Source organism: Zea mays, chromosome 9 (genome assembly GCF_902167145.1).
Source record: "Zea mays cultivar B73 chromosome 9, Zm-B73-REFERENCE-NAM-5.0, whole genome shotgun sequence".
Lineage (NCBI taxonomy): Eukaryota > Viridiplantae > Streptophyta > Magnoliopsida > Poales > Poaceae > Zea > Zea mays.
In genome coordinates this window covers 150,650,575-150,674,245 of record NC_050104.1, presented here as the reverse complement: position 1 = coordinate 150,674,245, position 23,671 = coordinate 150,650,575, and the positions used below count along the sequence as shown (strand labels likewise).

General features: G+C 49.8%; 1 protein-coding gene across 6 annotated transcripts; it reads right to left on the bottom strand.

Moving 5' to 3' along the window:
• Nucleotides 1-618: 618 nt before the first annotated feature.
• Nucleotides 619-7,420, bottom strand: LOC103639389 (uncharacterized). Of its 6 annotated transcripts, none has more exons than XM_035962711.1 (9): nt 7,001-7,356; nt 5,970-6,085; nt 5,379-5,720; nt 4,899-5,155; nt 4,305-4,446; nt 3,817-4,188; nt 3,577-3,708; nt 2,977-3,105; nt 619-2,906 (listed from the first exon to the last, which is right to left on the bottom strand). In XM_035962711.1, exons 4-9 carry the CDS (start codon nt 5,114-5,116, stop codon nt 846-848), a joined length of 3,054 nt encoding a protein of 1,017 aa, XP_035818604.1. In that variant the 5' UTR covers nt 5,117-5,155; nt 5,379-5,720; nt 5,970-6,085; nt 7,001-7,356; the 3' UTR covers nt 619-845. The 6 variants fall into 6 exon arrangements, with proteins under 6 accessions (XP_035818604.1, XP_035818605.1, XP_008660361.1 ...); XM_035962712.1 differs by having other exon boundaries at nt 619-2,891; nt 7,001-7,355; XM_008662139.3 differs by lacking the exon at nt 5,970-6,085 and having other exon boundaries at nt 619-2,891; nt 7,001-7,420.
• Between the last annotated feature and the right edge of the window lie 16,251 nt (nt 7,421-23,671).

Genomic DNA, 23,671 nt, shown 5'->3' with positions numbered 1-23,671 from the left:
CATTAGATCATGATTCAAATATAGGTAACATTTGACACTTACTAGCAAAATGACCATAAGTTGCTACGTTTCTATTTATGTTTGATTATAAAATATAGAACACAAAAGACATATGTGTTTTGTTGGTCAGTGAACATGCGTTTCTAGCCAACAATCATAGATCAAATTTCTATGTCTGTATATTTTTAACTGCTTGCCATTTAAGAGAGCACGACAACACTTGCATGCTTGTACCTAAGGTGTAATTGCACGACAATGGTTGCCGATAGATATGCTCCCTTTGTTTTAAATTGTGTGTTATCTTAGTTTTATTTCAATTCAAACATCTAATTTTAATAAAATTTGCCAAAAAAAATTTGTTAACATCTACAATAACAAATAAAAGCATTATCAAAACATATTTAAGATATATCTAAAAACTAGTTTGATGTTACGAATATCTATATTTTCTATAAACTTATAAAAAATAAAAAAATAAATTGACTTATAACTGCTAAAACGACTTTACAATTTAGAACTTACGAGTATTTCCATTTCCGGGTCAGCTGTTATGAGACTTAAAATTTGGAAAGTATTTTCATTTCCCGGTTAACGTGTTCTCAGGAGCGAATCATGAACCAACACAAATCTATGTGTTCTATAAAAAAAATCAAGAGTCAGCAGCATTACAGTTTGCTAGCTTTTAGCGCACACGGGAACAAACATAAAGGTAAACGAAGATACAGACAGCAAGAGGAAAATGCCAACAGCCTTTATTTTTCTCCGGAGAACACAAATCATTCACGAAGTGCAGCAAGAGACAGCAGAAACGAAGGATAACAGATTTGTCACAGTTTTTAATTTATCTACATAAACGAAAATATACCATTATCTTTCGAGGAGAAGAGGTTATACTGCTTCACATCTGCCTGTTCCCTCAAGCAAAGCTGAGGTTGAACCTCAACCAGTGGCGTCCTTGCAGCCAACTTTCCGCTCTTATCTTTCGATGATGGTGTTACAGGCGAAGCTATTGGCAAGTTGAATTGGAACAACGAGAAGGATGCATCCGCCTCCCATGATTTGTTCTTGTCTTCTGGGAGATACTTTAGTCCCGACTTGTTCTTGTCTTCTGGGGGATCCTTGCCTGTCAGCATAGTCAACTTCGAAGGGTGCCTCTCTAGATTCATGTCTCTCTGAGTATGCTCAGCAACCTGCCGATGTCCGTTTTGAAAAGGCAGTGACAGAGGCACGGCTCTAAAGCTGCCTGCGGCCTTGTGAATAGGCTCTGGAGGTATATGGCTGAAGGCAGGAGCCATGTAAGGATAATCAATAAAATGATTTCCAGGTACTCCGAATACGAGCGGACTAGAATATAAGTGGGATGGTCGAGCATACTGAAAGTTTCCATTCGTTGGTGCAGCCCAAGAACGGTCATGAAATCCCATTGTTATTGGCGGTTGTTGAGGTGGATGCGTGATTTGGTAATGCAGCAGCTGGTCTTGGACAGGGGATACATTGTACCCAAACATGTCATTGTGAGCTGGGCGGGTTGTCTTGGGTTGGTATTCTCTGAAACCATTTCCTGCACATGCTTCAAGCAAAGACCGTGAAGCAGCTCTTGATGATGGTGTACCTACTGTGCTGTTTATTCTCTCCGGTGATTCCTCAGATTCAGAAGATGATTCCGGATTTTGAGCGCTCGAAGAGGTTGTACTGCTGGAGCTGCTTTCCCTATCTCCCTGGCTCATGCATGACGAGGTGCTATCAGAACTAGCAGAGTTCGTCATCAGCTCTACATCATGCCTGGAGCCTTCATCATTTTCTGAGTAACAATTTTGTTTATTTACCATAAGAGTACTAGCACAGGAAGTAGTTTGATTTCTCCCACCATTTGCACATCTTTGATCTGAATTACAAACATCCCTGGAACTTTCAGAAGCCTGAGGCTGTGATTCACATCTTACACTGAACTTATGAGATCCGCTGTTATCAAAAACCACATGTTTCAGTGGATCAACATCGTTAATTGAACCTGAATCATGAACTGTGTTGTGTAAGTTAGTCTTCCTTCGAGCATCCATAGGCTCCCATACTTGCTTTGGGATAGCATTTTTCTGTGTACAACCAGCATGGTTTCCTTTTGGCACTATAAAGCTATCCAATGTATAGCATCTGTTGTACTGCACCTTAGGTTTCTCAACTCCTGATTTTCTTGCTATCTTCATCTCTCTGACAGATCTAACTGTTGGCAAGAAACAGCTGTCCATAACTCCATAGTCTTCTGGATGGCCACAGCTGCAAAAATTGTATGAGTGCCTCTCTCTTGTCTTGTTATTTGAGGTGGATGCTGTGTTGCAACTTCTATCAGTACCTCTTGTCTTTTCCCTTGACTTCCATCGTAATTCACCAATTCTTCCAGACTCATCTCCGCAGTCATCATACCAACATGACTGATCTTGAGGAAAATAATCTCTTGATCTTGGACTTCGTCTCAAAGACTTGGGTTGATCTGATGTAGAAATGTCACTGTTGTCCATTGGAGAAAATTCTGTCACTGCATTGCAGTGGACACTGTTTTCTCCATTAATTTTTTTACATGAAGATTGATTCACACAGCTGTCAGGAGTGCACAGATTCACACCTTCAGCACTATATTCCTCTTCCGTACCTGAATCTCTTGAGTCCAGAGTATTTGTCGAATAATCATTGATAGATGCTGTGGAGTTGCTTGGAGCTGAAGATGAAATATTGTCTGGTGACTTTGATTCAACTAGTCTTTTTCCTTTACTATGATCCTTTTCTTTCAGCCTTTCTTTTCTTCTGTTCTTCTTTTCTCTCTCTCTTGTTCTCCTCTTCATCCCGCGCTCATGTTCTTCACGCTTTTCTTTCTCCTCTTCTTCAAGAAGTTTGTTCTGCAATAAATTCAACTACAGTTGACGTTCACAAATATGAGCAAGTCAACCTTATCTGAAATTTATCTAGAGGTATAATAAGCACCTGTTTTTCCAACGTAATTATTTCTTTGCATGCTACATGAACTCGCTGTTCCAAAAGTTTTAAAGCAAGGGTCACAAAAACACTACGTGCATTTTGCTGTGCTGTACCTTCCCTGAAGGCCTTCTCAATCTGCAAAGAGATCGACATTTATACTTAATTTTTGGAGCATAAATGCTTGAATTTCTCTGAAATCTAAATAGGTAATGGTCAGATCCTGTTAATTACGGTACATAATAAACAACCACATCTGAAAGCCACACAATGCAGAAACTAGAAACTATATTAGCCATGGATGTTCTATAGGTACTAAAAGTAACAATCAACCTTGCTGTAAGATAACATTCAGAATTTCAGATGAACCACAGAAACTGATAATTCGATATATTCCTTAGTAGTCACATTCGGAGGATAGTATATCTTAGTGAACTGGTCCAACTAAAAGATGTGAGCTTAAATATACAGCTAGCTAAGCCATCTTAATTGTGAGCTGAGGTTCACAAAAATAGAAATCAAGTCGTTTTCCTTCATTTGAGTTGAAAGTTGAAACCATCATATCAAATATTGATTTTCAATTATTGTAGTACTTTTTTTGGTTAGTACCTGTTCTTTGAATATCACAGCAGCAGCATCCAAAAGAAATTCTCTTGCCAGTTCAGGGCTCTTGGCATGCTTCTGTGAATGGGCATCATCACCATCAAAATCATTTCCATCCCTGTCCATGGCATCGTCTTCCTGCACATATTTTCATCAATCAGAATGATATCTTTTGACACCAAAAATGAATGACCTATTTATGTCTATCTCAGTTAAAGACATAGCCATAAATGACGAGTGATGTACATCCTCTTCCTCGGCCTCTTCAGCATGCTCAAAGAAATTTCTAATACTTTCACCCTTTGTCATAGTCACAAAGCCATCACCCACCACTAGCCTGTGGTGAGCACATGATTGACCCTTCAATGCATGTGCTTTTACACACAGCTCTGTGCACTGGCCATCAAGCCTCCAAGCTCGCAACGTTATGAAGTAGTCCTCAAACTGATCAAGATCGATTCCATTTCTGTGGACTTGTGCATTCATTCCAACATTTTCAAAGCCAAAAATATCGGATTCTCCTTCATCTGTCCCAATAGCCCATTCAAAGTGGTCATAAGATTCATCTGGCTCTGATAAGCACTGGTGCCAATCAATTACGACAGCATCCTCAAACACCTGAAAATCAGAGCAACCAGATTTGACTCACATAGGAAGTGCATATAAGGTACCAACTACCAAGCAATCAAACGGAAATTCTGTTGGTGAGTTGGATTTTAGGAACGCATCCTCACCTCACACTTAAAAGCAGTATCTGCAACACAAAACCAACTGGTGCAGCGAGGTTCCCTTTGCATGCGCTTCAGTTCCTTCAGATCCTTGAATTCACGGATAACATTCCTTCGACACTCTCGGCAAAATCTCTTACTATCAAACCTGTTCAGAAATTTCCACCAAACTGTTCGAATTTTAACCTGATAGATTGTTACTAGAGAAATCCCTGCAGATAGCAGACTAGGACTAGTAGGAAAAAAAGTTACTTGAACATCCAACAGAACAAGACAGAACTAATCAGTAATATCACAAAAATCATCAGGTTATTACCCTATGTACTATTGAAGCATTCAATACTCTGATCAGTTGAGATTGCGGCTGCAGCTGCAAAAACACCAGCCAGCCAGCACCGATAGCAAGAAAATCTGGAAGCTGCAAAGCAGCAGCAGGAAGTAGCACAGTAGCACTTCCGATCACAGCACCTTACAAGTACTTGCAAGGTTCCTTCTAAGGAAGGATTGCATTGCATTGTGTTGGACACAAAACTTCAGATTGTTATAAACTCACTAGTTAACTTTGTTACTTTTGTTGGTAATCTAAATGCCTATGCTCACCTGTACATAAGTTTTTCAATGAAATCTTCCTCCTTCATCCGCAGAAGAGATGATCTAGTTCCTTCACCAAGCGCTGACCAGAAATCCACCAGTGTAGTACATGAAAGGTGGGCAGTGTGTAGAGCACACATTTCTCTTATTCCATGACCCCTATAGTTAGCCATCCCTTGGCTGATCCATCCTCTGCCACCTGCACCACAGGCATCAGGATAAAGCATTTCCCGTTCCCTTTCTCTTGCCCGTGCATTGTCAAAGACCTGATTAAATTTCCAAGGCCAAACTGCATTAGGCTACTAGAGGGTTAAACGACCAACCTAGAACTAAAACTTCAGAGTAAACACCACCGATCATATTTACTGATTGCTTCAAATAAAGTAACACAAAGGACCCAATATACAAAATAGAAAATTATTTCTTAATCATGTAGTCACCAATAGAGCACAGACAGAAAATAAGAAACCCAAGTTACTGCACACTTACATTCTGAAGCACCCGTAATGATTTTGCTTTTATAAAGCAGTCAAGAAGCGTAAGGAAGCCATCTTTTGTGGTTGAAAGGCCTCCCCAGGGATGGATTGATGGGTCCTGAGCGCCATCTTGCTCTCCATGTGTAATTCTTAATTCAATAGCTGTCCTCAGATGACCAATATCTGAAGCTTCTTGCTGCAGTGACTTCCCATAGATAACAATTTGTGCAAAACTTTCCAGAAGCAACCCATTGCACCTTGAGCAGTAGAAATTCTTGCGTGCTTGTTCAATGAGAGTTTGCTTATCTAATTTGAGGAGTTCCTGCCGTGCTTGAGGAAGCAAGTCATTCCAGAACTGAAAAAAAATCAATTCACAGCCAAAAAGTAGCCACTTCCTCAATTGAGAACTTAGTTGCTGAAAAATAATACCCAGTGGAATGAACTTGATGATAGAAACAGCTTAATAAGAACATTACTTACAAAATAATGATCAATCACAATCCTATTCAAGGGTGGCGCAATGTTACAAACTCAAATAAAGGTGATGGTGAAGCAAGCTCTAGTAATTCAAATGCAAGGTCATCATAAAAGACATGGCACAAACCTTGAAGAAGATTACAGAACATGTGACAGTACCAAAATGGAATGGGCGAAAACTTGTTTTAATTATTTGAGTGCAATCACCAGTTTTGTCCAGTATGATTCTACTAGCAGCTATACCTGCTACAATGAAAGAAAATAATAGGAAGTGCTAAGAGTGAAGACTCCATGTGTTCGTTGGAATTAACTAAGACCCATAACAACCTGAAATTTTCATTTCATAGTAACTTAATAAAAGTTTTTGAATCATGTGTTCCTCTTTGAGGCTGCAGTTTACACTCCTGACTTTCCATGTCATTTTTTTAATATAAGCAGTATTCCTACCAGGCATCATTGACAGGCATTATTGCCAGATGCCAGAGCAGAACTTTACATAACACTCAAATTAAACATCAGGACAGAACACTCAATTCTGAAATGAAACAATTGGAATCAAGTGCCTCAATTGTTTGAAATGAACACTACTATGTAATGGAAACAGCACAAGCCAGTCAAATTTCATACAGAGCAGAATGAGAACCCTAGCTAGATTCCTCCCCCCCCCCCCCCCCCCCCCCCCCCAACACACACACTCACTCTCCACCACGGTACGAACCAAAAGTGCAGGTATACGGTCACGGGCTCACCATATCTTCAGAGCAATACACTAGAATTAACGCAAAGACAGTACAAATGAGCTGCTACAAAAGGTCAAAATTGTGCTTATCAGAAGCAGCAACAAGCGTAATCTGATTGAACTCCGCCAACAGAATTTACCGCACAAATGAAACCTCGACTCATAAAAAATCCCGAAACCAGCAAATGATTCCCTTAAATCGAGTCCCCAAACCAACATGTCCATGCAGCTTGTTCCCGAGTCCCGACTCAGGAGCTGACAGCTGAGAGCAACTAATCAATCCAAGGGAGGATCAGGGCACCAGCTTCGTCCCAGAAACAACGCCGGGGCAGCAGGGGACGTACCCCCCCCCCCCCCCCAATGCCCACCACCCAGATCGAGCTCTGGCTACGAACGAAGCAGAGGGCACGCGATGGTACCTTCTGAAGGCGATCGAACGTGATCTCGTCCCGCCGGCGCGACCAGATCCCCGATCCCGCTGCGGACGCCACCCCCGGCATCACGTCCTCCCGTCGCTGCCGTATTCAACTCAACTAGGTCCTCTCGCCCGCTCCGTGGCGCATCGAATTCCGGCAGCCAAATACGACGACGACGACTCCCCCGCCAACGACCCTCGGAGGATACTGCAGCGACGGGGTCCCTGAGCTACAGCCGGGTCTGATCGACAGCGGCGGTGACCGAGAGGGTTTCAGCGAGACGCGATGCGGGGCAAAAGGCGAGGAGGAGACAGCGACGAGCGCGGGTGTTTGTGGCCTTGCGGGGGTGTGAGGACGCGACGACGCCGTACGCATTTTAACCGTTGCAGTTAGCGGGCTCGGAACAGCGCGGTGGCCGGCTCTGCCCTGACGACGAGTGGGGTGAGATTTTGACAGAGGTACCGAGGTAAATTTTGAGTTGCGGTTAGAGATAATATCGAGATTTTAAATTTACACTATAAAGTTTAATGATCAATTTATATTAGAATTAGATTTTATTTCTATTTATTTTTAAATCAAAATAGTTAAATGTTCAAACAAGTTGTGCATAAACATTTGGATTGTGATTCTTTAGCATCCCTAGTTGCGGCGCATGCCTCTGTAAAAAAATGTTTTGTGTTTAGAACCTTATACAAGGATGAAATCGTTAGAGCATCTCCAAAAGCTCCCCAGAAGTCTCCCCTAAATCTATTTTTTTGGGAAAAACACAAAAACATGTCTCCAACAGTTCCCCTAAAGCGCCCCCAACTTTTTCATAGCCCTTAAAACTCCCTCATTTGTAGCTACAAATGAGGGTTTTTTTGGGCTCCCCAGAAACAAACTGCTGCTTTAAGGGACCTGTTAGAGAAAGGATTAAAATTTACTCCCACTTATTATTTAGATATCCCTTAAAACTGATTTTGAGGAGTCGTTTTATGGAGAGCTCTTGGAGATGCTCTTATACTCCTAATTTTAAGACCTTGTAACTCACTCTTCAATAGCAGGCAACAACTTTGGAGGTTGTTTCCGACTAGAGTAGCAATAAGGACCCGATCCTCGATTATCCGCGGGGAATTCTTCTATTAGAAAATAGGAATGAATAAGTTTTATCTCCCACAAGGATGTAAATAGGGAAAAATTCTCCCATGAGAATGGGGAAGCATTGATCATCCTCGTCCGCGGGGACCCATTAAACTTACATGTGACGACGTTTTCATATAATACTTAATGATAAAATTAAATAATTATATTATCGAGAGATCACTTATTATACAAGAGATCACTCATTACACGAATATGTTTATTTTGACGTACACATAAAGATTTCTTATATATGACAATATGTATAAATGACAATGTTTTGCATTAATAACATATGAAGTACGTCATAATTATAATTTTAATGGGGACAGAGATTCCCGACGGGATTTATCCTCGCGGGAAACAAGGATGGAGAATAAATATCCCCTGCAAGCATTCGTGGGGATTTCCGTGGGAAAATTTTTACGTCGCGGGGACGAGGATAGGGAGTTAAAACCCGACCGAGAATTTTTCATTGTCATCCCTATTTCTTGCAAGTGTCCTCTATATTTATTGTTTAGTCTTTTCTAAAATATTTCATCATCTATATTTTCTGCCTCTCCACCACTGTCATTTATATCTCATACTCTATACGTAATACCTATATTATAAACATATTTTACTTTTAATTTTTGTACATATGTATTTGCCATGCTCTTAAATGTTTTGTAAATATTTTAGTCTTACAAAGGGGTGTTTGTTTGGGTTATAATATATCCAGATTATATAATCTAATAAATTTTGAACTATTATATAATCTAGGCATATTATAATGTAAAATAAACATCCCTTAAATCTATTGTTTATAATATTAAAATAGATATATCAGAAAAGCGAGAATCTAAAACGTTGTTAGAGAGATAGAAAAGAATATCTCATAAATATGTAGTTCAGATTCGTTTAGAGTCTCTTGCTCGACTCAACTTGACAGTCTAAGGTTGTCCCAGCAGATCGTACATATGTGTCGGGGACCATAATTAGGGGTACCCTCAAGGCTCCTAATTCTCAGCTGGTAACCCCCATCAGCATAAAGCTGCAAAGGCCTGATGGGTGCGATTAAGTCAGGGATCAGTCCATTCGAGGGACTGAGAGCACCTAGAGGGGGGTGAATAGATGATCCTGTAAAACTTAAAACTTAAGCTACAAAACTTGGTTACGTGTTAGCACAATAATCACCAAGTGGCTAGAGATCAATCACAGAGATGGCACAGTGGTTTATCCCGTGGTTCGGCCAAGACCAACGCTTGCCTACTCCACGTTGTGGCGTCCCAAGACCCACTTGAATACCACGGTGTTTTGCTTGCTTTACTATATCCCGTTTGCGAGGAATCTCCACACTTTGAAGCCTCTCGCCCTTACACTTAGATGATCACAAAGAAGCACGTAGTAAGGGAGGGGTAAGCAACAAACTCAAGACAGGAAATCACAACAACACCACGCACACAAGTCGCAACAAGAGCTCACAACACAACTCAATGAGTTCACAACTCAACTAGAGCTCTAATTGCTATCGCAAAGAATCAAAGGCGCGGAATCGATGTCTTAGTGCTTAGGAATGCTTAGAGGATGCTTGGTGTCCTCCTCCATGCGCTTAGGGGTCCCTTTTATAGCCCAAAGGCAGCTAGGAGCCGTTGAGTGCATTCCAAGAAGGCAATTCTTGCCTTCAGTCGCCTGGCGCACCGGACAGTCCGGTGCACACCGGACACTGTCCGGTGCCAGATTTCTTTCCTTAAATGGCGAAGCCGACCGTTGGCAGACTTGGAGCCGTTGGCGCACCGGACATGTCCGGTGCACACCGGACAGTCCGGTGCCTCCTTCTAGCCGTTGGCTTGGCCACGTGTCCCGCGCAGATCGCGCGGCCGACCGTTGGCCCGGCCGACCGTTGGCTCACCGGACAGTTCGGTGCACACCGGACAGTCCGGTGAATTATAGCCGTACGTCGCCGGTGAATTCCCGAGAGCGACCACTTCGCTCGAACCAGCCTGGCGCACCGGACACTGTCCGGTGCACCACCGGACAGTCCGGTGCTCCCAAACTGAGCAGATTCTTGGCTGCTCGAGCCAGGACATTTCCAATTGGATTTTTCCTGTTTCCAGCACTTATATACAATACATTAGTCCATAAAACAATGTACTAAGTCTGAGAAACATACCTTTATCCTTGGTTTGTACTTTGTCCACCATTTTATACTTAAGCACTTGTGTCTGACACTAAATCACCAAAATACTTAGAATTGGCCCAAGGCACATTTCCCTTTCAGGGACTCGATCACGTCTCGCCCGAGCCTAGCCTCGGACAAGGGCAGCCGACCCCGGAGGATTTCCGTCTCGCCCGAGGCCCCCCTCCAGCGGCGAACATATTTCCGGCTCGCCCGAGGCCCTGCCTTCGCCAAGAAGCAACCCTGACCAAATCGCCGCACCGACCGGCCAAATCGCAGGAGCATTTAATGCAAAGGTGGCCTGACACCTTTATCCTGACGCGCGCCCCCCAGCCGGCAGAGCCGAAGTGACCGCCGTCACTTCGTCGCTCCACTGATCGGCCTGACAGAAGGACAGCGCCGCCTGCGCCACTCCGACTGCGGTGCCACTTGACAGAGTGAGACTGACAGGCAGTCAGGCCCGGTCGAAGGCACCATAGGAACCTCCGCTTCGCCCGACCTAGGGCTCGGACTCGGGCTAAGTCCCGGAAGACGACGAACTCCGCTCCGCCCGACCTAGGGCTCGGACTCGGGCTAAGTCCCGGAAGACGGCGAACTCCGCTCCGCCCGACCCAGCGCTCGAACTCGGGCTAAGTCCCGGAAGACGGCGAACTCCGCTCCGCCCGACCCAGGGCTCGGACTCGGGCTAAGTCCCGGAAGACGGCGAACTCCGCTCCGCCCGACCCAGGGCTCGGACTTGGGCTCAGCCCCAGAAGACGACGAACTCCACTCCGCCCGACCCCAGGGCTCGGACTCCGCCCTGGCCTCAGCCGACGGCCTCCGCCTCGCCCGACCCAGGGGCTCGGACTCGACCTCGGCCACGGAAGACAGACTCGACCTTGGCTTCGGAGGAGCTTCCACATCGCCCAACCTAGGGCGCAGACCAGCCACGTCAACAGGAGGCGCCATCATCACCCTACCCCAAGCTGACTCGGGCCGCAGGGAACAAGACCGGCGTCCCATCTGGCTCGCTCCGCCAGATAGGCAATGATGGCGCCCCGCATACTCTGTGACGACGACGGCTCTCAGCCCCCTTACGGAAGCAAGAGGACGTCAGCAAGGACTCAACAGCCCCGACAGCTGTCCCTCCGCCAGGCTCCAGCGCTCTTCCGACGGCCACGACATCACACAAACCGGGCGCCAAAATCTCTCCGACCGCCACGATGGCGTGTACTTAGGGCATTAGTGAAAGGGAATTAGGCTTACACCTAGTTCCTATATAATTTTGGTGGTTGAATTGCCCAATACAAATCTTTGGACTAACTAGTTTGCTCTAGTAAATAAGTTATACAAGTGTCAAAGGTTCACATCAAGCCAATTAAAAAGACCAAAGTTGGGTTCAAATAGAGAGCTAAAAGGCATCCCAGAAGACTCCCTGGTCTGGCGCACCGGACTGTCCGGTGGCGCACCGGACAGTGTCCGGTGCACCAGGAGGACTCGCGCTGAACTCCTCAGCCTCGGGATTTTCCTGGAGCCGGCACGCTATAATTCACCGGACTGTCCGGTGTACACCGGACAGTGTCCGGTGCTCCAAAGAAGGCACGGCTCCGGAACTCGCCAGTCTCGGAAATTCGCGAAGGCTGGTCCGCTATAATTCACCGGACATGTCCGGTGTGCACCGGACTGTCCGGTGCATCCTCGGAGCAATGACTACTTCGGCGCCAACGGCTACCTGCTGTGCATTTAATGCGCGCGCAGCGCGCGCAGAAGGCAGGCGCGCCCATACCGGCGCACCGGACAGTGAACAGTTCATGTCCGGTGCGCCACCGGACATCGAGGCGGGCCCAGAAGTCAGAACTCCAACGGTCAGATTCCAACGGCACTGATGACGTGGCTGGGGCACCGGACATGTCCGGTGTGCACCGGACTGTCCGGTGCGCCATCGACAGACAGCCTCCACCAACGGTCAAGTTTGGTGGTTGGGGCTATAAATACCCCAACCACCCCACCATTCATTGTATCCAAGTTTTCCAGCTTCCAACCAATATTCAAGAGCTAGCATTCATTGCAAAGCACACCAAAGGAGATCAAATCCTCTTCCAACTCCACACAAAGCATTAGTGATTAGAGAGAGTGATTTGTAGTGTTCATTTGAGCTCTTGCGCTTGGATCGCTTCTTTTCTTTCGCATTCTTTCTTGTGATCAAACACTCACTTGTAATTGAGGCAAGAGGCACCAATCGTGTGGTGACCCTTGCGGGAAGCTTGATTCCCAAGTGATTTGAGAAGAGAAGCTCACTCAGTCCAAGGGACCGTTTGAGAGAGGGAAGGGTTGAAAGAGACCCGGCCTCTGTGGCCTCCTCAACGGGGAGTAGGTTTGAGAGAACCGAACCTCGGTAAAACAAATCCGCGTGTCACACTCTTTATTCGCTTGCGATTTGTTTTTCCCCCTCTCTCGCGGACTCTATTATATTTCTAACGCTAACCCGGCTTGTAGTTGTGATTATTTTGAGAATTTCAGTTTCGCCCTATTCAACCCCCCCTTCTAGGCGACTATCAATTGGTATCAGAGCCCGGTGCTTCATTAGAGTCTAACCGCTCGAAGTGATGTCGGGAGATCACGCCAAGAAGGAGATGGAGACCGGCGAAAAGCCCACTACAAGCCACGGGAGCACTTCATCGGAAGAGTCCCGCACCAAGAGGAAGGAGAAGAAGAAGAGCTCCTCCAACAAAGGGAAGGAGAAGAAATCTTCTTCTCACCACAAAGAGATGAAAGAGAGATCTTCCTCTCACAAGCCGCATCGGAGTGGGGACAAGAAGAAAAGGATGAGGAAGGTGGTCTACTACGAGACCGATTCTTCATCGGCATCCACCTCCGGCTCCGACGCGGCATCCGTCACTTCTAAGCGCCAAGAGCGCAAGAAGTATAGTAAGATCCCCCTACACTACCCTCGCATTTCCAAACATACACCTTTGCTTTCCGTCCCATTAGGCAAACCACCAACTTTTGATGGTGAAGATTATGCTAGGTGGAGTGATTTAATGCGATTTCATCTAACCTCACTCCACAAAAGTATATGGGATGTTGTTGAGTTTGGTGCACAGGTACCATCCATAGGGGATAAAGATTATGATGAGGATGAGGTGGCCCAAATCGTGCACTTCAACTCTCAAGCGACAACAATACTCCTCGCCTCTTTAAGTAGAGAGGAGTATAACAAAGTGCAAGGGTTGAAGAGCGCCAAGGAGGTTTGGGATGTGCTCAAAACCGCTCACGAAGGAGATGAGCTTACAAAGATCACCAAGCGGGAGACGATCGAGGGGGAGCTCGGTCGGTTCCGACTTCGCAAAGGGGAGGAGCCACAAAACATGTACAACCGGCTCAAGACCTTGGTGAATCAAGTGCGCAACCTCGGGAGCAAAAAGTGGGATGACCACGAGGTGGTTAAGGTTATTCTAAGATCTCTTATTTTCCTTAACCCTACTCAAGTTCAATTAATCCGTGGCAACCCAAGATATACACAAATGACCCCCGAGGAAGTAATCGGGAATTTTGTAAGTTTTGAGTGCATGATCGAAGGCTCAAGGAAGATCAACGAGCTTGATGATCCCTCCACATCCGAAGCTCAACCCGTAGCATTTAAGGCGACGGAGGAAAAGAAGGAGGAGTCTACACCAAGTCGACAACCAATCGACGCCTCCAAGCTCGACAATGAGGAAATGGCGCTCGTCATCAAGAGCTTCCGCCAAATCCTCAAACAAAGGAGGGGGAAAGACTACAAGTCTCGCTCCAAGAAGGTTTGCTACAAGTGTGGTAAGCCCGGCCACTTTATAGCTAAATGTCCATTATCAAGTGATAGTGATAGGGGCGACGACAAGAAGGGGAGAAGAAAGGAGAAGAAGAGGTACTACAAGAAGAAGGGCGGCGATGCCCATGTTTGTCGGGAGTGGGACTCCGACGAAAGCTCAAGCGACTCCTCCGACGACGAGGACGCCGCCAACATCGCCGTCACCAAAGGACTTCTCTTCCCCAACGTCGGCCACAAGTGCCTCATGGCAAAGGACGGCAAAAGGAAGAAGGTAAAATCAAGATCCTCCACTAAATATGAAACCTCTAGTGATGAGGATGATGCTAGCAATGAGGAGGATAACTTGCGCGTTCTTTTTGCCAACCTTAACATGGAACAAAAGGAAAAACTAAATGAGCTAATTAGTGCCATCCATGAAAAGGATGACCTCTTGGACTCCCAAGAGGACTTCCTAATCAAGGAAAATAAAAAGCATGTTAAGGTGAAAAATGCTTATGCTCTAGAGGTAGAAAAATGTGAAAAATTATCTAGTGAGCTAAGCACTTGCCATGAGACAATAGACAACCTTAGAAATGAAAATGCTAAGGTTGATTCCCATGTTTGTAATGCTTCAATTCCCAATCTTAGAAATAATAATGATGATTTGCTTGCTAAGATTAAGGAATTAAATGATTCTCTTGCTAGCCTTAGAGTAGAAAATGAAAATTTGATTGCTAAAGCTAAAGATTTTGATGTTTGCAATGTTACTATCTCTAACCTTAGAAATGAGAATGATATACTACATGCTAAGGTTGTAGAATTAAAATCTTGCAAACCCTCTACATCTACCGTTGAGCACACTTCTATCTGTACTAGATGTAGAGATGTTGATTTAAATGCTATTCATAATCACATGGCCTTAATTAAACAGCAAAATGATCATATAGCAATATTAGATGCTAAAATTGCCGAGCATAACTTAGAAAATGAAAAGTTTAAATTTGCTAGAAGTATGCTCTATAATGGGAGACGCCCTGGCATCAAGGATGGCATTGGCTTCCAAAGGGGAGACAATGTCAAACTTAATGCCCCTCCTAAAAATTTGTCTAAATTTGTTAAGGGCAAGGCTCCCATGCCTCAGGATAACGAGGGTTACATTTTGTACCCTGCCGGTTATCCCGAGAGCAAAATTAGGAAAACTCATTCTAGGAAGTCTCACTCTGGCCCTAACCATGCTTTTATGTATAAGGGTGAGACATCTAGCTCTAGGCAACCAACCCGTGCCAAGTTGCCCAGAAAGAAAACTCCTAATGCATCAAATGATCATGCTGTTTCATTCAAAACTTTTGATGCATCTTATGTGTTGACTAACAAATCCGGCAAGGTAGTTGCCAAGTTTGTTGGGGGCAAACACAAGGGCTCCAAGACTTGTGTTTGGGTACCCAAAGTTCTTGTTTCTAATGCCAAAGGACCCAAAACCGTTTGGGTACCTAAAGTCAAGAACTAAAATTGTTTTGTAGGTTTATGCATCCGGGGGCTCAAGTTGGATACTCGACAGCGGGTGCACAAACCACATGACAGGGGAGAAGAAGATGTTCTCCTCATATAAGAAAAACCAAGATCCCCAACGAGCTATCACATTCGAGGATGGAAACCAAGGTTTGGTCAAAGGATTGGGTAAAATTGCTATATCACCTGACCATACTATTTCCAATGTTTTTCTTGTAGATTCTTTAGATTACAATTTGCTTTCCGTATCCCAATTATGTCAAATGGGCTACAACTATCTATTTACTGATGTAGGTGTTACTGTCTTTAGAAGAAGTGATGATTCAATAGCATTTAAGGGAGTGTTAGAGGGTCAGCTATACTTGGTAGATTTTGATAAAGCTGAACTAGACACTTGCTTAATTGCTAAGACTAACATGGGTTGGCTCTGGCACCGCCGACTAGCCCATGTTGGGATGAAGAATCTTCATAAGCTTCTAAAAGGAGAACACATTTTAGGATTAACAAATGTTCATTTTGAGAAAGACAGGATTTGTAGCGCATGCCAAGCCGGGAAGCAAATTGGCACTCATCATCCACACAAGAACATCATGACTAGTGACAGGCCACTGGAGCTCCTACACATGGACCTATTCGGCCCGATCGCTTACATAAGCATCGGCGGGAGTAAGTACTGTCTAGTTATTGTGGATGATTATTCTCGTTTCACTTGGGTGTTCTTTTTGCAGGAAAAATCTCATACCCAAGAGACCTTAAAGGGATTCTTGAGACGGGCTCAAAATGAGTTCGGCTTAAGGATCAAGAAAATTAGAAGCGACAACGGGACGGAGTTCAAGAACTCACAAATAGAAGGCTTCCTTGAGGAGGAGGGCATCAAGCATGAGTTCTCTTCTCCCTACACTCCACAACAAAATGGTGTAGTGGAGAGGAAGAATCGAACTCTATTGGACATGGCAAGAACCATGCTTGATGAGTACAAGACACCAGATCGGTTTTGGGCCGAGGCGGTCAACACCGCCTGCTACGCCATCAACCGGTTATATCTACACCGAATCCTCAAGAAGACATCCTATGAACTCCTAACCGGTAAAAAGCCCAATATTTCATATTTTAGAGTTTTTGGTAGCAAATGCTTTATTCTTGTTAAGAGAGGTAGAAAATCTAAATTTGCTTCTAAAACTGTAGAAGGCTTTTTACTAGGATATGACTCAAACACAAGGGCATATAGAGTCTTCAACAAGTCCTCAGGACTTGTTGAAGTTTCTTGTGACGTTGTGTTTGATGAGACTAACGGCTCTCAAGTAGAGCAAGTTGATCTTGATGAGATAGGTGAAGAACAGGCTCCATGCATAGCATTAAGGAACATGTCCATTGGGGATGTGTGCCCTAAGGAATCCGAAGAGCCTCCACATGCACAAGATCAACCATCCTCCTCCACACAAGCATCTCCACCAACTCAAAATGAGGACGAAGCTCAAATTGATGAGGGACAAGATCAAAGTGATGAGCCAGCTCAAGATGACGGCAATGATCAAGGGGGAGATGCAAATAATGAAGACAAGGAGGATGAACAACCAAGGCCGCCACACCCAATAGTCCACCAAGCAATCCAACGAGATCACCCCGTCGATACCATCCTCGGCGACATTCATAAGGGGTAACCACTAGATCTCGTGTTGCACATTTTTGTGAGCATTACTCTTTTGTTTCCTCTATTGAGCCACACAGGGTAGAGGAAGCACTTCAAGATTCGGATTGGGTGGTGGCGATGCAAGAGGAGCTCAACAACTTCACTAGGAATGAGGTATGGCATTTAGTTCCACGTCCTAGCCAAAATGTTGTAGGAACCAAATGGGTCTTCCGCAACAAGCAAGACGAGCATGGTGTGGTGACAAGGAACAAAGCTCGACTTGTGGCCAAGGGATACTCCCAAGTCGAAGGTTTGGATTTCGGTGAAACCTATGCACCCGTAGCTAGGCTTGAGTCAATTCGCATACTATTTGTCGGTGTTTCGAGACCGGGGGGTCCCTAAGCCGACGAGTGAGTGTGTTGCGTGCCCCAGCCCAGATGGGTCGAGCGCGTGGGCGAGCGCGAAGGGGGGAGAGGCGAGGTGGTCGGAGACGGGCGTGAGAGAGGTGGAAGTCCCGCGGCCTTCGTGTTCGTCCCGCGCCCAGGTCGGGTGCGCTTGCAGTAGGGGGGTTACAAGCGTCCACGCGGGTGAGGGAAGCGAGCGGCCCCAAGAGAGCGCCTGTCCCGTCCTCGGTCCCGCGCGGCCAACCTTCTCTAAGAAGGCCCTGGTCCTTCCTTTTATAGTCGTAAGGAGAGGATCCAGGTGTACAATGAGGGGTGTAGCAGAGTGCTACGTGTCTAGCGGAGGGAGAGCTAGCGCCCTAAGTACATGCCAATGTGGCAGCCGGAGAGATCTTGGCACCCTGCTGGCGTGATGTCGTGGCTGTCGGAGGAGCAATGGAGCTTGGCGGAAGGACAGCTGTCGGAGCGGTCGAGTTCTTGCTGACGTCCACCTGCTTCCGTAAGAGAGCTGAGAGCCGCCGCCGTCATGGAGCTTGGGAGGCGCCATCATTGCCTATCTGGCGGAGCAGGTCAGATGGGACACCGGTCTTGTTCTCTACGGCCCGAGTCGGCTCGGGGTAGAGTGGTGATGGCGCTCCCTGTTGACGTGGCGGGCCCGCGCCCGAGGCCGGGCGACGTGGGGGCTCCTCCGAAGCTGGGGTCGAATCTGCCTTCCGTTGCCGAGGCCGAGTCCGAGCCCCTGGGTCGGGCGAGGCGGAAGTCGTTCGGCAGAGGTCAGGGCGGAGTCCGAGCCCTGGGGTCGGGCGAGGCGGAGTTCGTCGTCTTCCGGGGCCGAGCCCGAGTCCGAGCCCTGGGGTCGGGCGGAGCGGAGTTCGCCGTCTTCCGGGTCTTAGCCCGAGTCCGAGCCCTGGGGTCGGGCGGAGCGGAGTTCGCCGTCTTCCGGGTCCGAGCCCGAGTCCGAGCCCTGGGGTCAGGCGGAGCGGAGTTCGCCGTCTTCCGGGTCTTAGCCCGAGTCCGAGCCCTGGGGTCGGGCGGAGCGGAGTTCGCCGTCTTCCGGGTCTTAGCCCGAGTCCGAGCCCTGGGGTCGGGCGGAGCGGAGTTCGCCGTCTTCCGGGTCTTAGCCCGAGTCCGAGCCCTGGGGTCGGGCGGAGCGGAGTTCGCCGTCTTCCGGGTCTTAGCCCGAGTCCGAGCCCTGGGGTCGGGCGGAGCGGAGTTCCCTATGGCGCCCCTGGCGAGGCCTGACTGCCTGTCAGACTCACTCTGTCGAGTGGCACCGCAGTCGGAGTGGCGCAGGCGGCGCTGTCCTTCTGTCAGACCGGTCAGCGCAGCAGCGGAGTGACGGCAGTCACTTCGGCTCTGCCGGGGGGCATGCGTCAGGATAGAGGTGTCAGGCCACCTTTGCGTTAAATGCCCCTACAACTCGGTCGGTCGGTGCGGCGATTTAGTCAGGGTTGCTTCTTAGCGAAGCCAAGGCCTCGGGTGAGCCGGAGATGTGTCCGCCGTTAAAAGGGGGGCCTCGGGCGAGACGGAAGTCCCTCGAGGTCGGCTGCCCGAGTCCGAGGCTAGGCTCGGGTGAAGCGTGATCGAGTCACTCGTATGGACTGATCCCTGACTTAATCGCACCCATCAGGCCTCTGCAGCTTTATGCTGATGGGGGTTACCAGCTGAGAATTAGGCGTCTTGAGGGTACCCCTAATTATGGTCCCCGACAGTAGCCCCCGAGCCTCGAAGGGAGTGTTAGCACTCGCTTGGAGGCTTTCGTCGCACTTTTTTGCAAGGGACCAGCCTTCCTCGGTTGCATTTCATTCCGGTGGGTGCGCGCGAGCGCACCCGCCGGGTGTAGCCCCTGAGGCCTCGGAGGAGTGGTTTCACTCCTTCGAGGTCTTAATGCCTTGCGTAACGCTTCGGCTGGTCTGGTCGTTCCCTCATGCGAACTGGCCGTAGCCCGGGTGCACGGTCGGGGCCCAAGTTCTCGGGCTGGTATGTTGACGCTGTCAACGGTTCGGCCGGAGCCGGGTTTGCGAGAGCAGCCCCCGAGCCTCCGCACAGGGCGAGAGGACGATCAGGGACAGACTCGACTTTTTGCATATGCCCCTACGTCGCCTTTCCGCAAGGAGGAGGGGGGAGTGCGCCATGTTACCCTCGATGGGCACCGAACATGGTGTCTCCGGTGAGCTGCAAGCGGGTAATCCGAGTGGACGTCCGTGCCCCGTTCGTTGGGGGTCGGCTAGGGGCCCAGAGGCACGCCCAAAAGTACCTGCGGGTGATCTGCCGGACCCGGTCCCCTGGCGACGGGGTCCGAGGGCTCGATGCCTCCCTCCGATGGGATTCCGTTACAAGATCGCTCCCGCTAGTCTCGGAAATGTCCTAGGGTACCTCGGGAGCGCAGCCCGAGCCTCGGTTATGTATCGAACGTACCCCTGGTCATCCCTCGCTCGGCGTCTGAGGCGACTGTGAACCCTTCGGGGGCCAGCCTTCGAACCTCTGATCAGTAATGGGCGCGGAGCCCGAGTAGCCTGAGGCGGCCATGGAGCCCTTTGGGGGGCCGGCCTTCGAACCCCTGACCAGTAGTGGGTGTCGGGCCCACGCGATCTGAGGCGACTGTTGAACCCTTCGGAGGGCCAGCCTTCGAACCTCTGATCAGTAGGGGGGCTCGGAGCCCGGTTCCTTCACAGGGAAGGATCCTTTTCGGGGTATCCCCCTTTCCCGGTCCCTGTTGCAAGAGATAGAGAAAGAGGAAAAAGGGGAAAGGATACGAAATGGAACGACGTGGCGTACCTTTTTTGGCGCGGTTATTACGGCGAAGGCGAAGCGTCGTCCGCTTCTCCTGCCAGAAGCGCCGCCTGTCCCGCCGCGGAGTTAATGCGACGAGGCGAGCGGTTGGCGGGGCGGCCGTTGCGCGTGCGTGAGCCGTTCGAGGAACGGATCACGGGCGCACCGTCTTCACGCCGTGGGAGGAGGCTCTCTTGCTGTCCCTGGATGGGACGTGAGCCTGGCTGACGACGTGACTGCTGCTCCCGTCCGCCTGCCACCGTCATTACTGCCGGCCCACTTTCGGCCGCATTGACCGTCGCGCCAGGCTGGCGCCGCTGGGTCGTGCGCCGAGTCGCCTCGAGTCGCGGCATAGGCTCCGCAACCGAAGAGGCGCGACGGTGGCAGGAGTGGTGGCGCGGCTGCTTGCATGCAGCAACTGGCGCGCTGGTTGCGTGACGCGTGGGCCTGGGCCTCCAAGCTGGCGTGTCAGAAGTCGGAGAAGCGCGTCCACCTGGCGCGGTTGCATGCCGCCTGCATGGCTGCCCGCCCCTCCCGCCCGTTGGTCTGGGCAAAAGTGGGGGGTCGCTTGTAACCGCTGGGCGGTTGTGCGCACCACGCGCGGCGGTTTGGCTTCTTCTGCTCGGAGCCGGTCTGCATGACATGCGGGACCCAGCCCCCGAGTCACAGGGGTGGGCCTTGGAGCGTGTTGGAGAAGACTCAGCCCGCGGCGTTTGGGGGCGCACGTAGGGAGAGTTGCCTTTAAAAGGAGGGCGACCCCTTTCGTAAGGCAACCATGTCTTCTTCCTCCCTCATGCGTCGTGTCTTTCCATCTTCCAAGCCCCCGGATGGGGGGTACCCACCGTCTTTCCGCCTCCTCGTTGGAGGAACACAACTCCGTGGGAGTTGGTACCTTTCAGCCATCGTTCGGCTTCAAGGATTTTCATCAGCCAGCCCGGCTGCACCCCCACGCCGGCGGTCACCCAGGATGATGACCACCAGTTCCTGGGTGGGGAAGGGCAAGCCGGGCTGCGATCTTGGTCCCACCCTCAGCTTCAAGGATGTTCATCATCCTTGCTGGGGTGGGGGCCAGGCTGAGCCGGCGCTCGACCTCCCGTGCGGGCCTGCGGGTCACCTTCTCCCGCAGCGTTCGGGGGAGGAGGCGCTCACTGGCCCTGCGGGCGGCGCAGACTTAGACAACGTGGGGCTGATCGACGGCGGACGTCGTCACCCCCAGCGTGTCGGAGTCGTCGGCTGGGTTCTCGGCGGCCCCTCCGGCCGGAGGGCGGCTGCCGCGCCGTGTGCACGGGAGGACCACCCACGACGCCGCGCGCTGCTAGGGCGGCGTTCGTGTTCTGGGGTGGCCCTGCTTTTGCACGGGGATGGCGCCCTCGCGCAGAGGCCGGTGCCCCACTCGTCTGGGAGGATTTGAGTGGGGATCTGCCGGGAGGGGGGCTGGTGGCCCCCGCCATCAGCGCCGAGGCGGAGGCGGCTCGAGAAGTCCCCGTCGCCGACGGGATCACCGCCACCATCCGCGCCCCGGGCCTCCGGTTCTTCGTACTTGTCCTCGCCCCTCGAGCGTCGGCGTGGGCGAGGGCAAGATTGCAGCAGCGCCCACCCTGAGGCCTGCACTGCTGCGGCTCGGCGATCCGGAGCGGGGGTTGTTGTCGTCGTAGTTGGAACGGGCGGCGGCGAGCCGCCCGTCGGTCTTCTGTTGCTCCGCAGGCCTTCCCCCATGGAGTGGGGTTGTTCGTACCTGCGGAGGGGGAACCAGAGTTCCGTTTGTAATGGCATTTCGATTGCCAGGGTTTTTGTTCATTGTGGCTGTCGAGGCCTGAACATGTATGTAATTTCGGCACGGAGCCGTGTTTTTTCCTCACTTTCGAGCACTAAGTCTCGCTTGTTTATTATCTGTACCGCTTCACCAAGCATGAGTCGCCTCGTGTCAAGGTGACGAGTGAGGTATCCGTATCCCGGAGGCGTAGGAATCCCTCGGCTCGATCGGCCTTGTTGTCTGAGGCTCCTCTAGCTTAGTTAAAGAGACCCCTCGGCCGCTCTTCGATGAGCCGAGGCCGGGGGTAGCGATATCAGTATGAACAGAGGCGGAGTTGGCTCGAAAATGGGAACCTAGTTGGCCGGAGCCTAGCCGGGTTGTCCGTCAGCGGATCCGACGCCGGAGTCGATCAGCCGAGGCCTCGGGTCGGGCTAGCGCCCTTGGAAGATGGTTGGCCGAGGCCCCGGGGGTAGCCGGCCGAGCCGCCTGCTCGGGCCGGATCCCCGGAGAAGTCCCTGGACCGCGCCGCCGTCCGAGGCTGGGTCGGACCTTGCTGAAGACGTCGTCGATGCCGAAGGTGCTACGGCCCCCTTCAGCGTGAAGACCCGAGCCTGCAGGATCAGATCGTCTTGTAGCGCGTGCCTTCTGCGGCCGTTGAGGCCAGAAAACACACCCTCGCTGCGCTTGCAAAGCTGCGTCTCTTTTCCCCTTATTCCGAGCCTCTGGACTTTCCGTCGGTAACAGGGATGTTTGTGCGGGCGAGAGTTGCTTCTCGCGGAAGGTGATGAGTGAGGTATCCGTATCCCGGGGGCGTAGGAGTCCCTCGGCTCGGTCGGCCTTGCCGCTTACGCGTACCTTCGCCCGTCCATAAGGCCCTGTCTCCGACTTAGTCGAGAAAGCTTGAAGGACCACTTTGGCAGAAGAGCTTCCGAACGTGAAGACTTGTTCGGTCCACGGAGTCGCTTTATCCGAACGCGAGTTACTTATCGCAGAAGGTGATGAGTGAGGTATCCGTATCCCGGAGGCGTAGGAGTCCCTCGGCTCGGTCAGCCTTGGCTGCTTACGTGTACTCCGTCGTTTCCAGGATCCGCTTTTCGAAGTAGTCAAAAAGCACGAAAGAAATTCTGCTAAAAAAAGAGATCTTTTTTCGAGGGAAAAATTCGACGCAGAGGGGGTCTCCCCCCTTTTAGCCCCCGAGGGAGGGTCGGGCTTTGCCGAGGCGAGGCCGACCCTTCCTTGATGACTAAACTTTTGCGTGGGTGCGAGGTATATGAACAACTTGAAAACATCTTAAGGGTAGAAGCGACGTAGCTGTTTGATGTTCCAAGCGTTGCCGTAGATCTCGCCTTGATTATTGGTCAGCTTGTATGTTCCGGGCTTCAGGACTTTGGCGATGACGAATGGCCCCTCCCAGGGGGGCGTGAGCTTGTGCCTCCCTCGGGCGTCTTGCCGCAGCCGAAGCACCAGATCGCCCACCTGGAGGTCTCGGGACCGGACCCCTCGGGCGTGGTAGCATCGTAGGGACTGCTGGTACCGCGCCGAGTGTAGTAAGGCCTTGTCCCGAGC

Excerpts from the sequence above, each read along its gene's own strand:
- LOC103639389 (XM_008662138.4), bottom strand. The coding sequence starts at position 7,081 with ATGCCGGGGGTGGCGTCCGCAGCGGGATCGGGGATCTGGTCGCGCCGG. Across the intron at positions 4,447-4,898 it reads ATTGAAAAACTTATGTACAG|GTTTGATAGTAAGAGATTTT; the intron begins GTGAGCATAGGC and ends ATTTCTGAACAG. Across the intron at positions 4,189-4,304 it reads ATACTGCTTTTAAGTGTGAG|GTGTTTGAGGATGCTGTCGT; the intron begins GTGAGGATGCGT and ends TCTGATTTTCAG.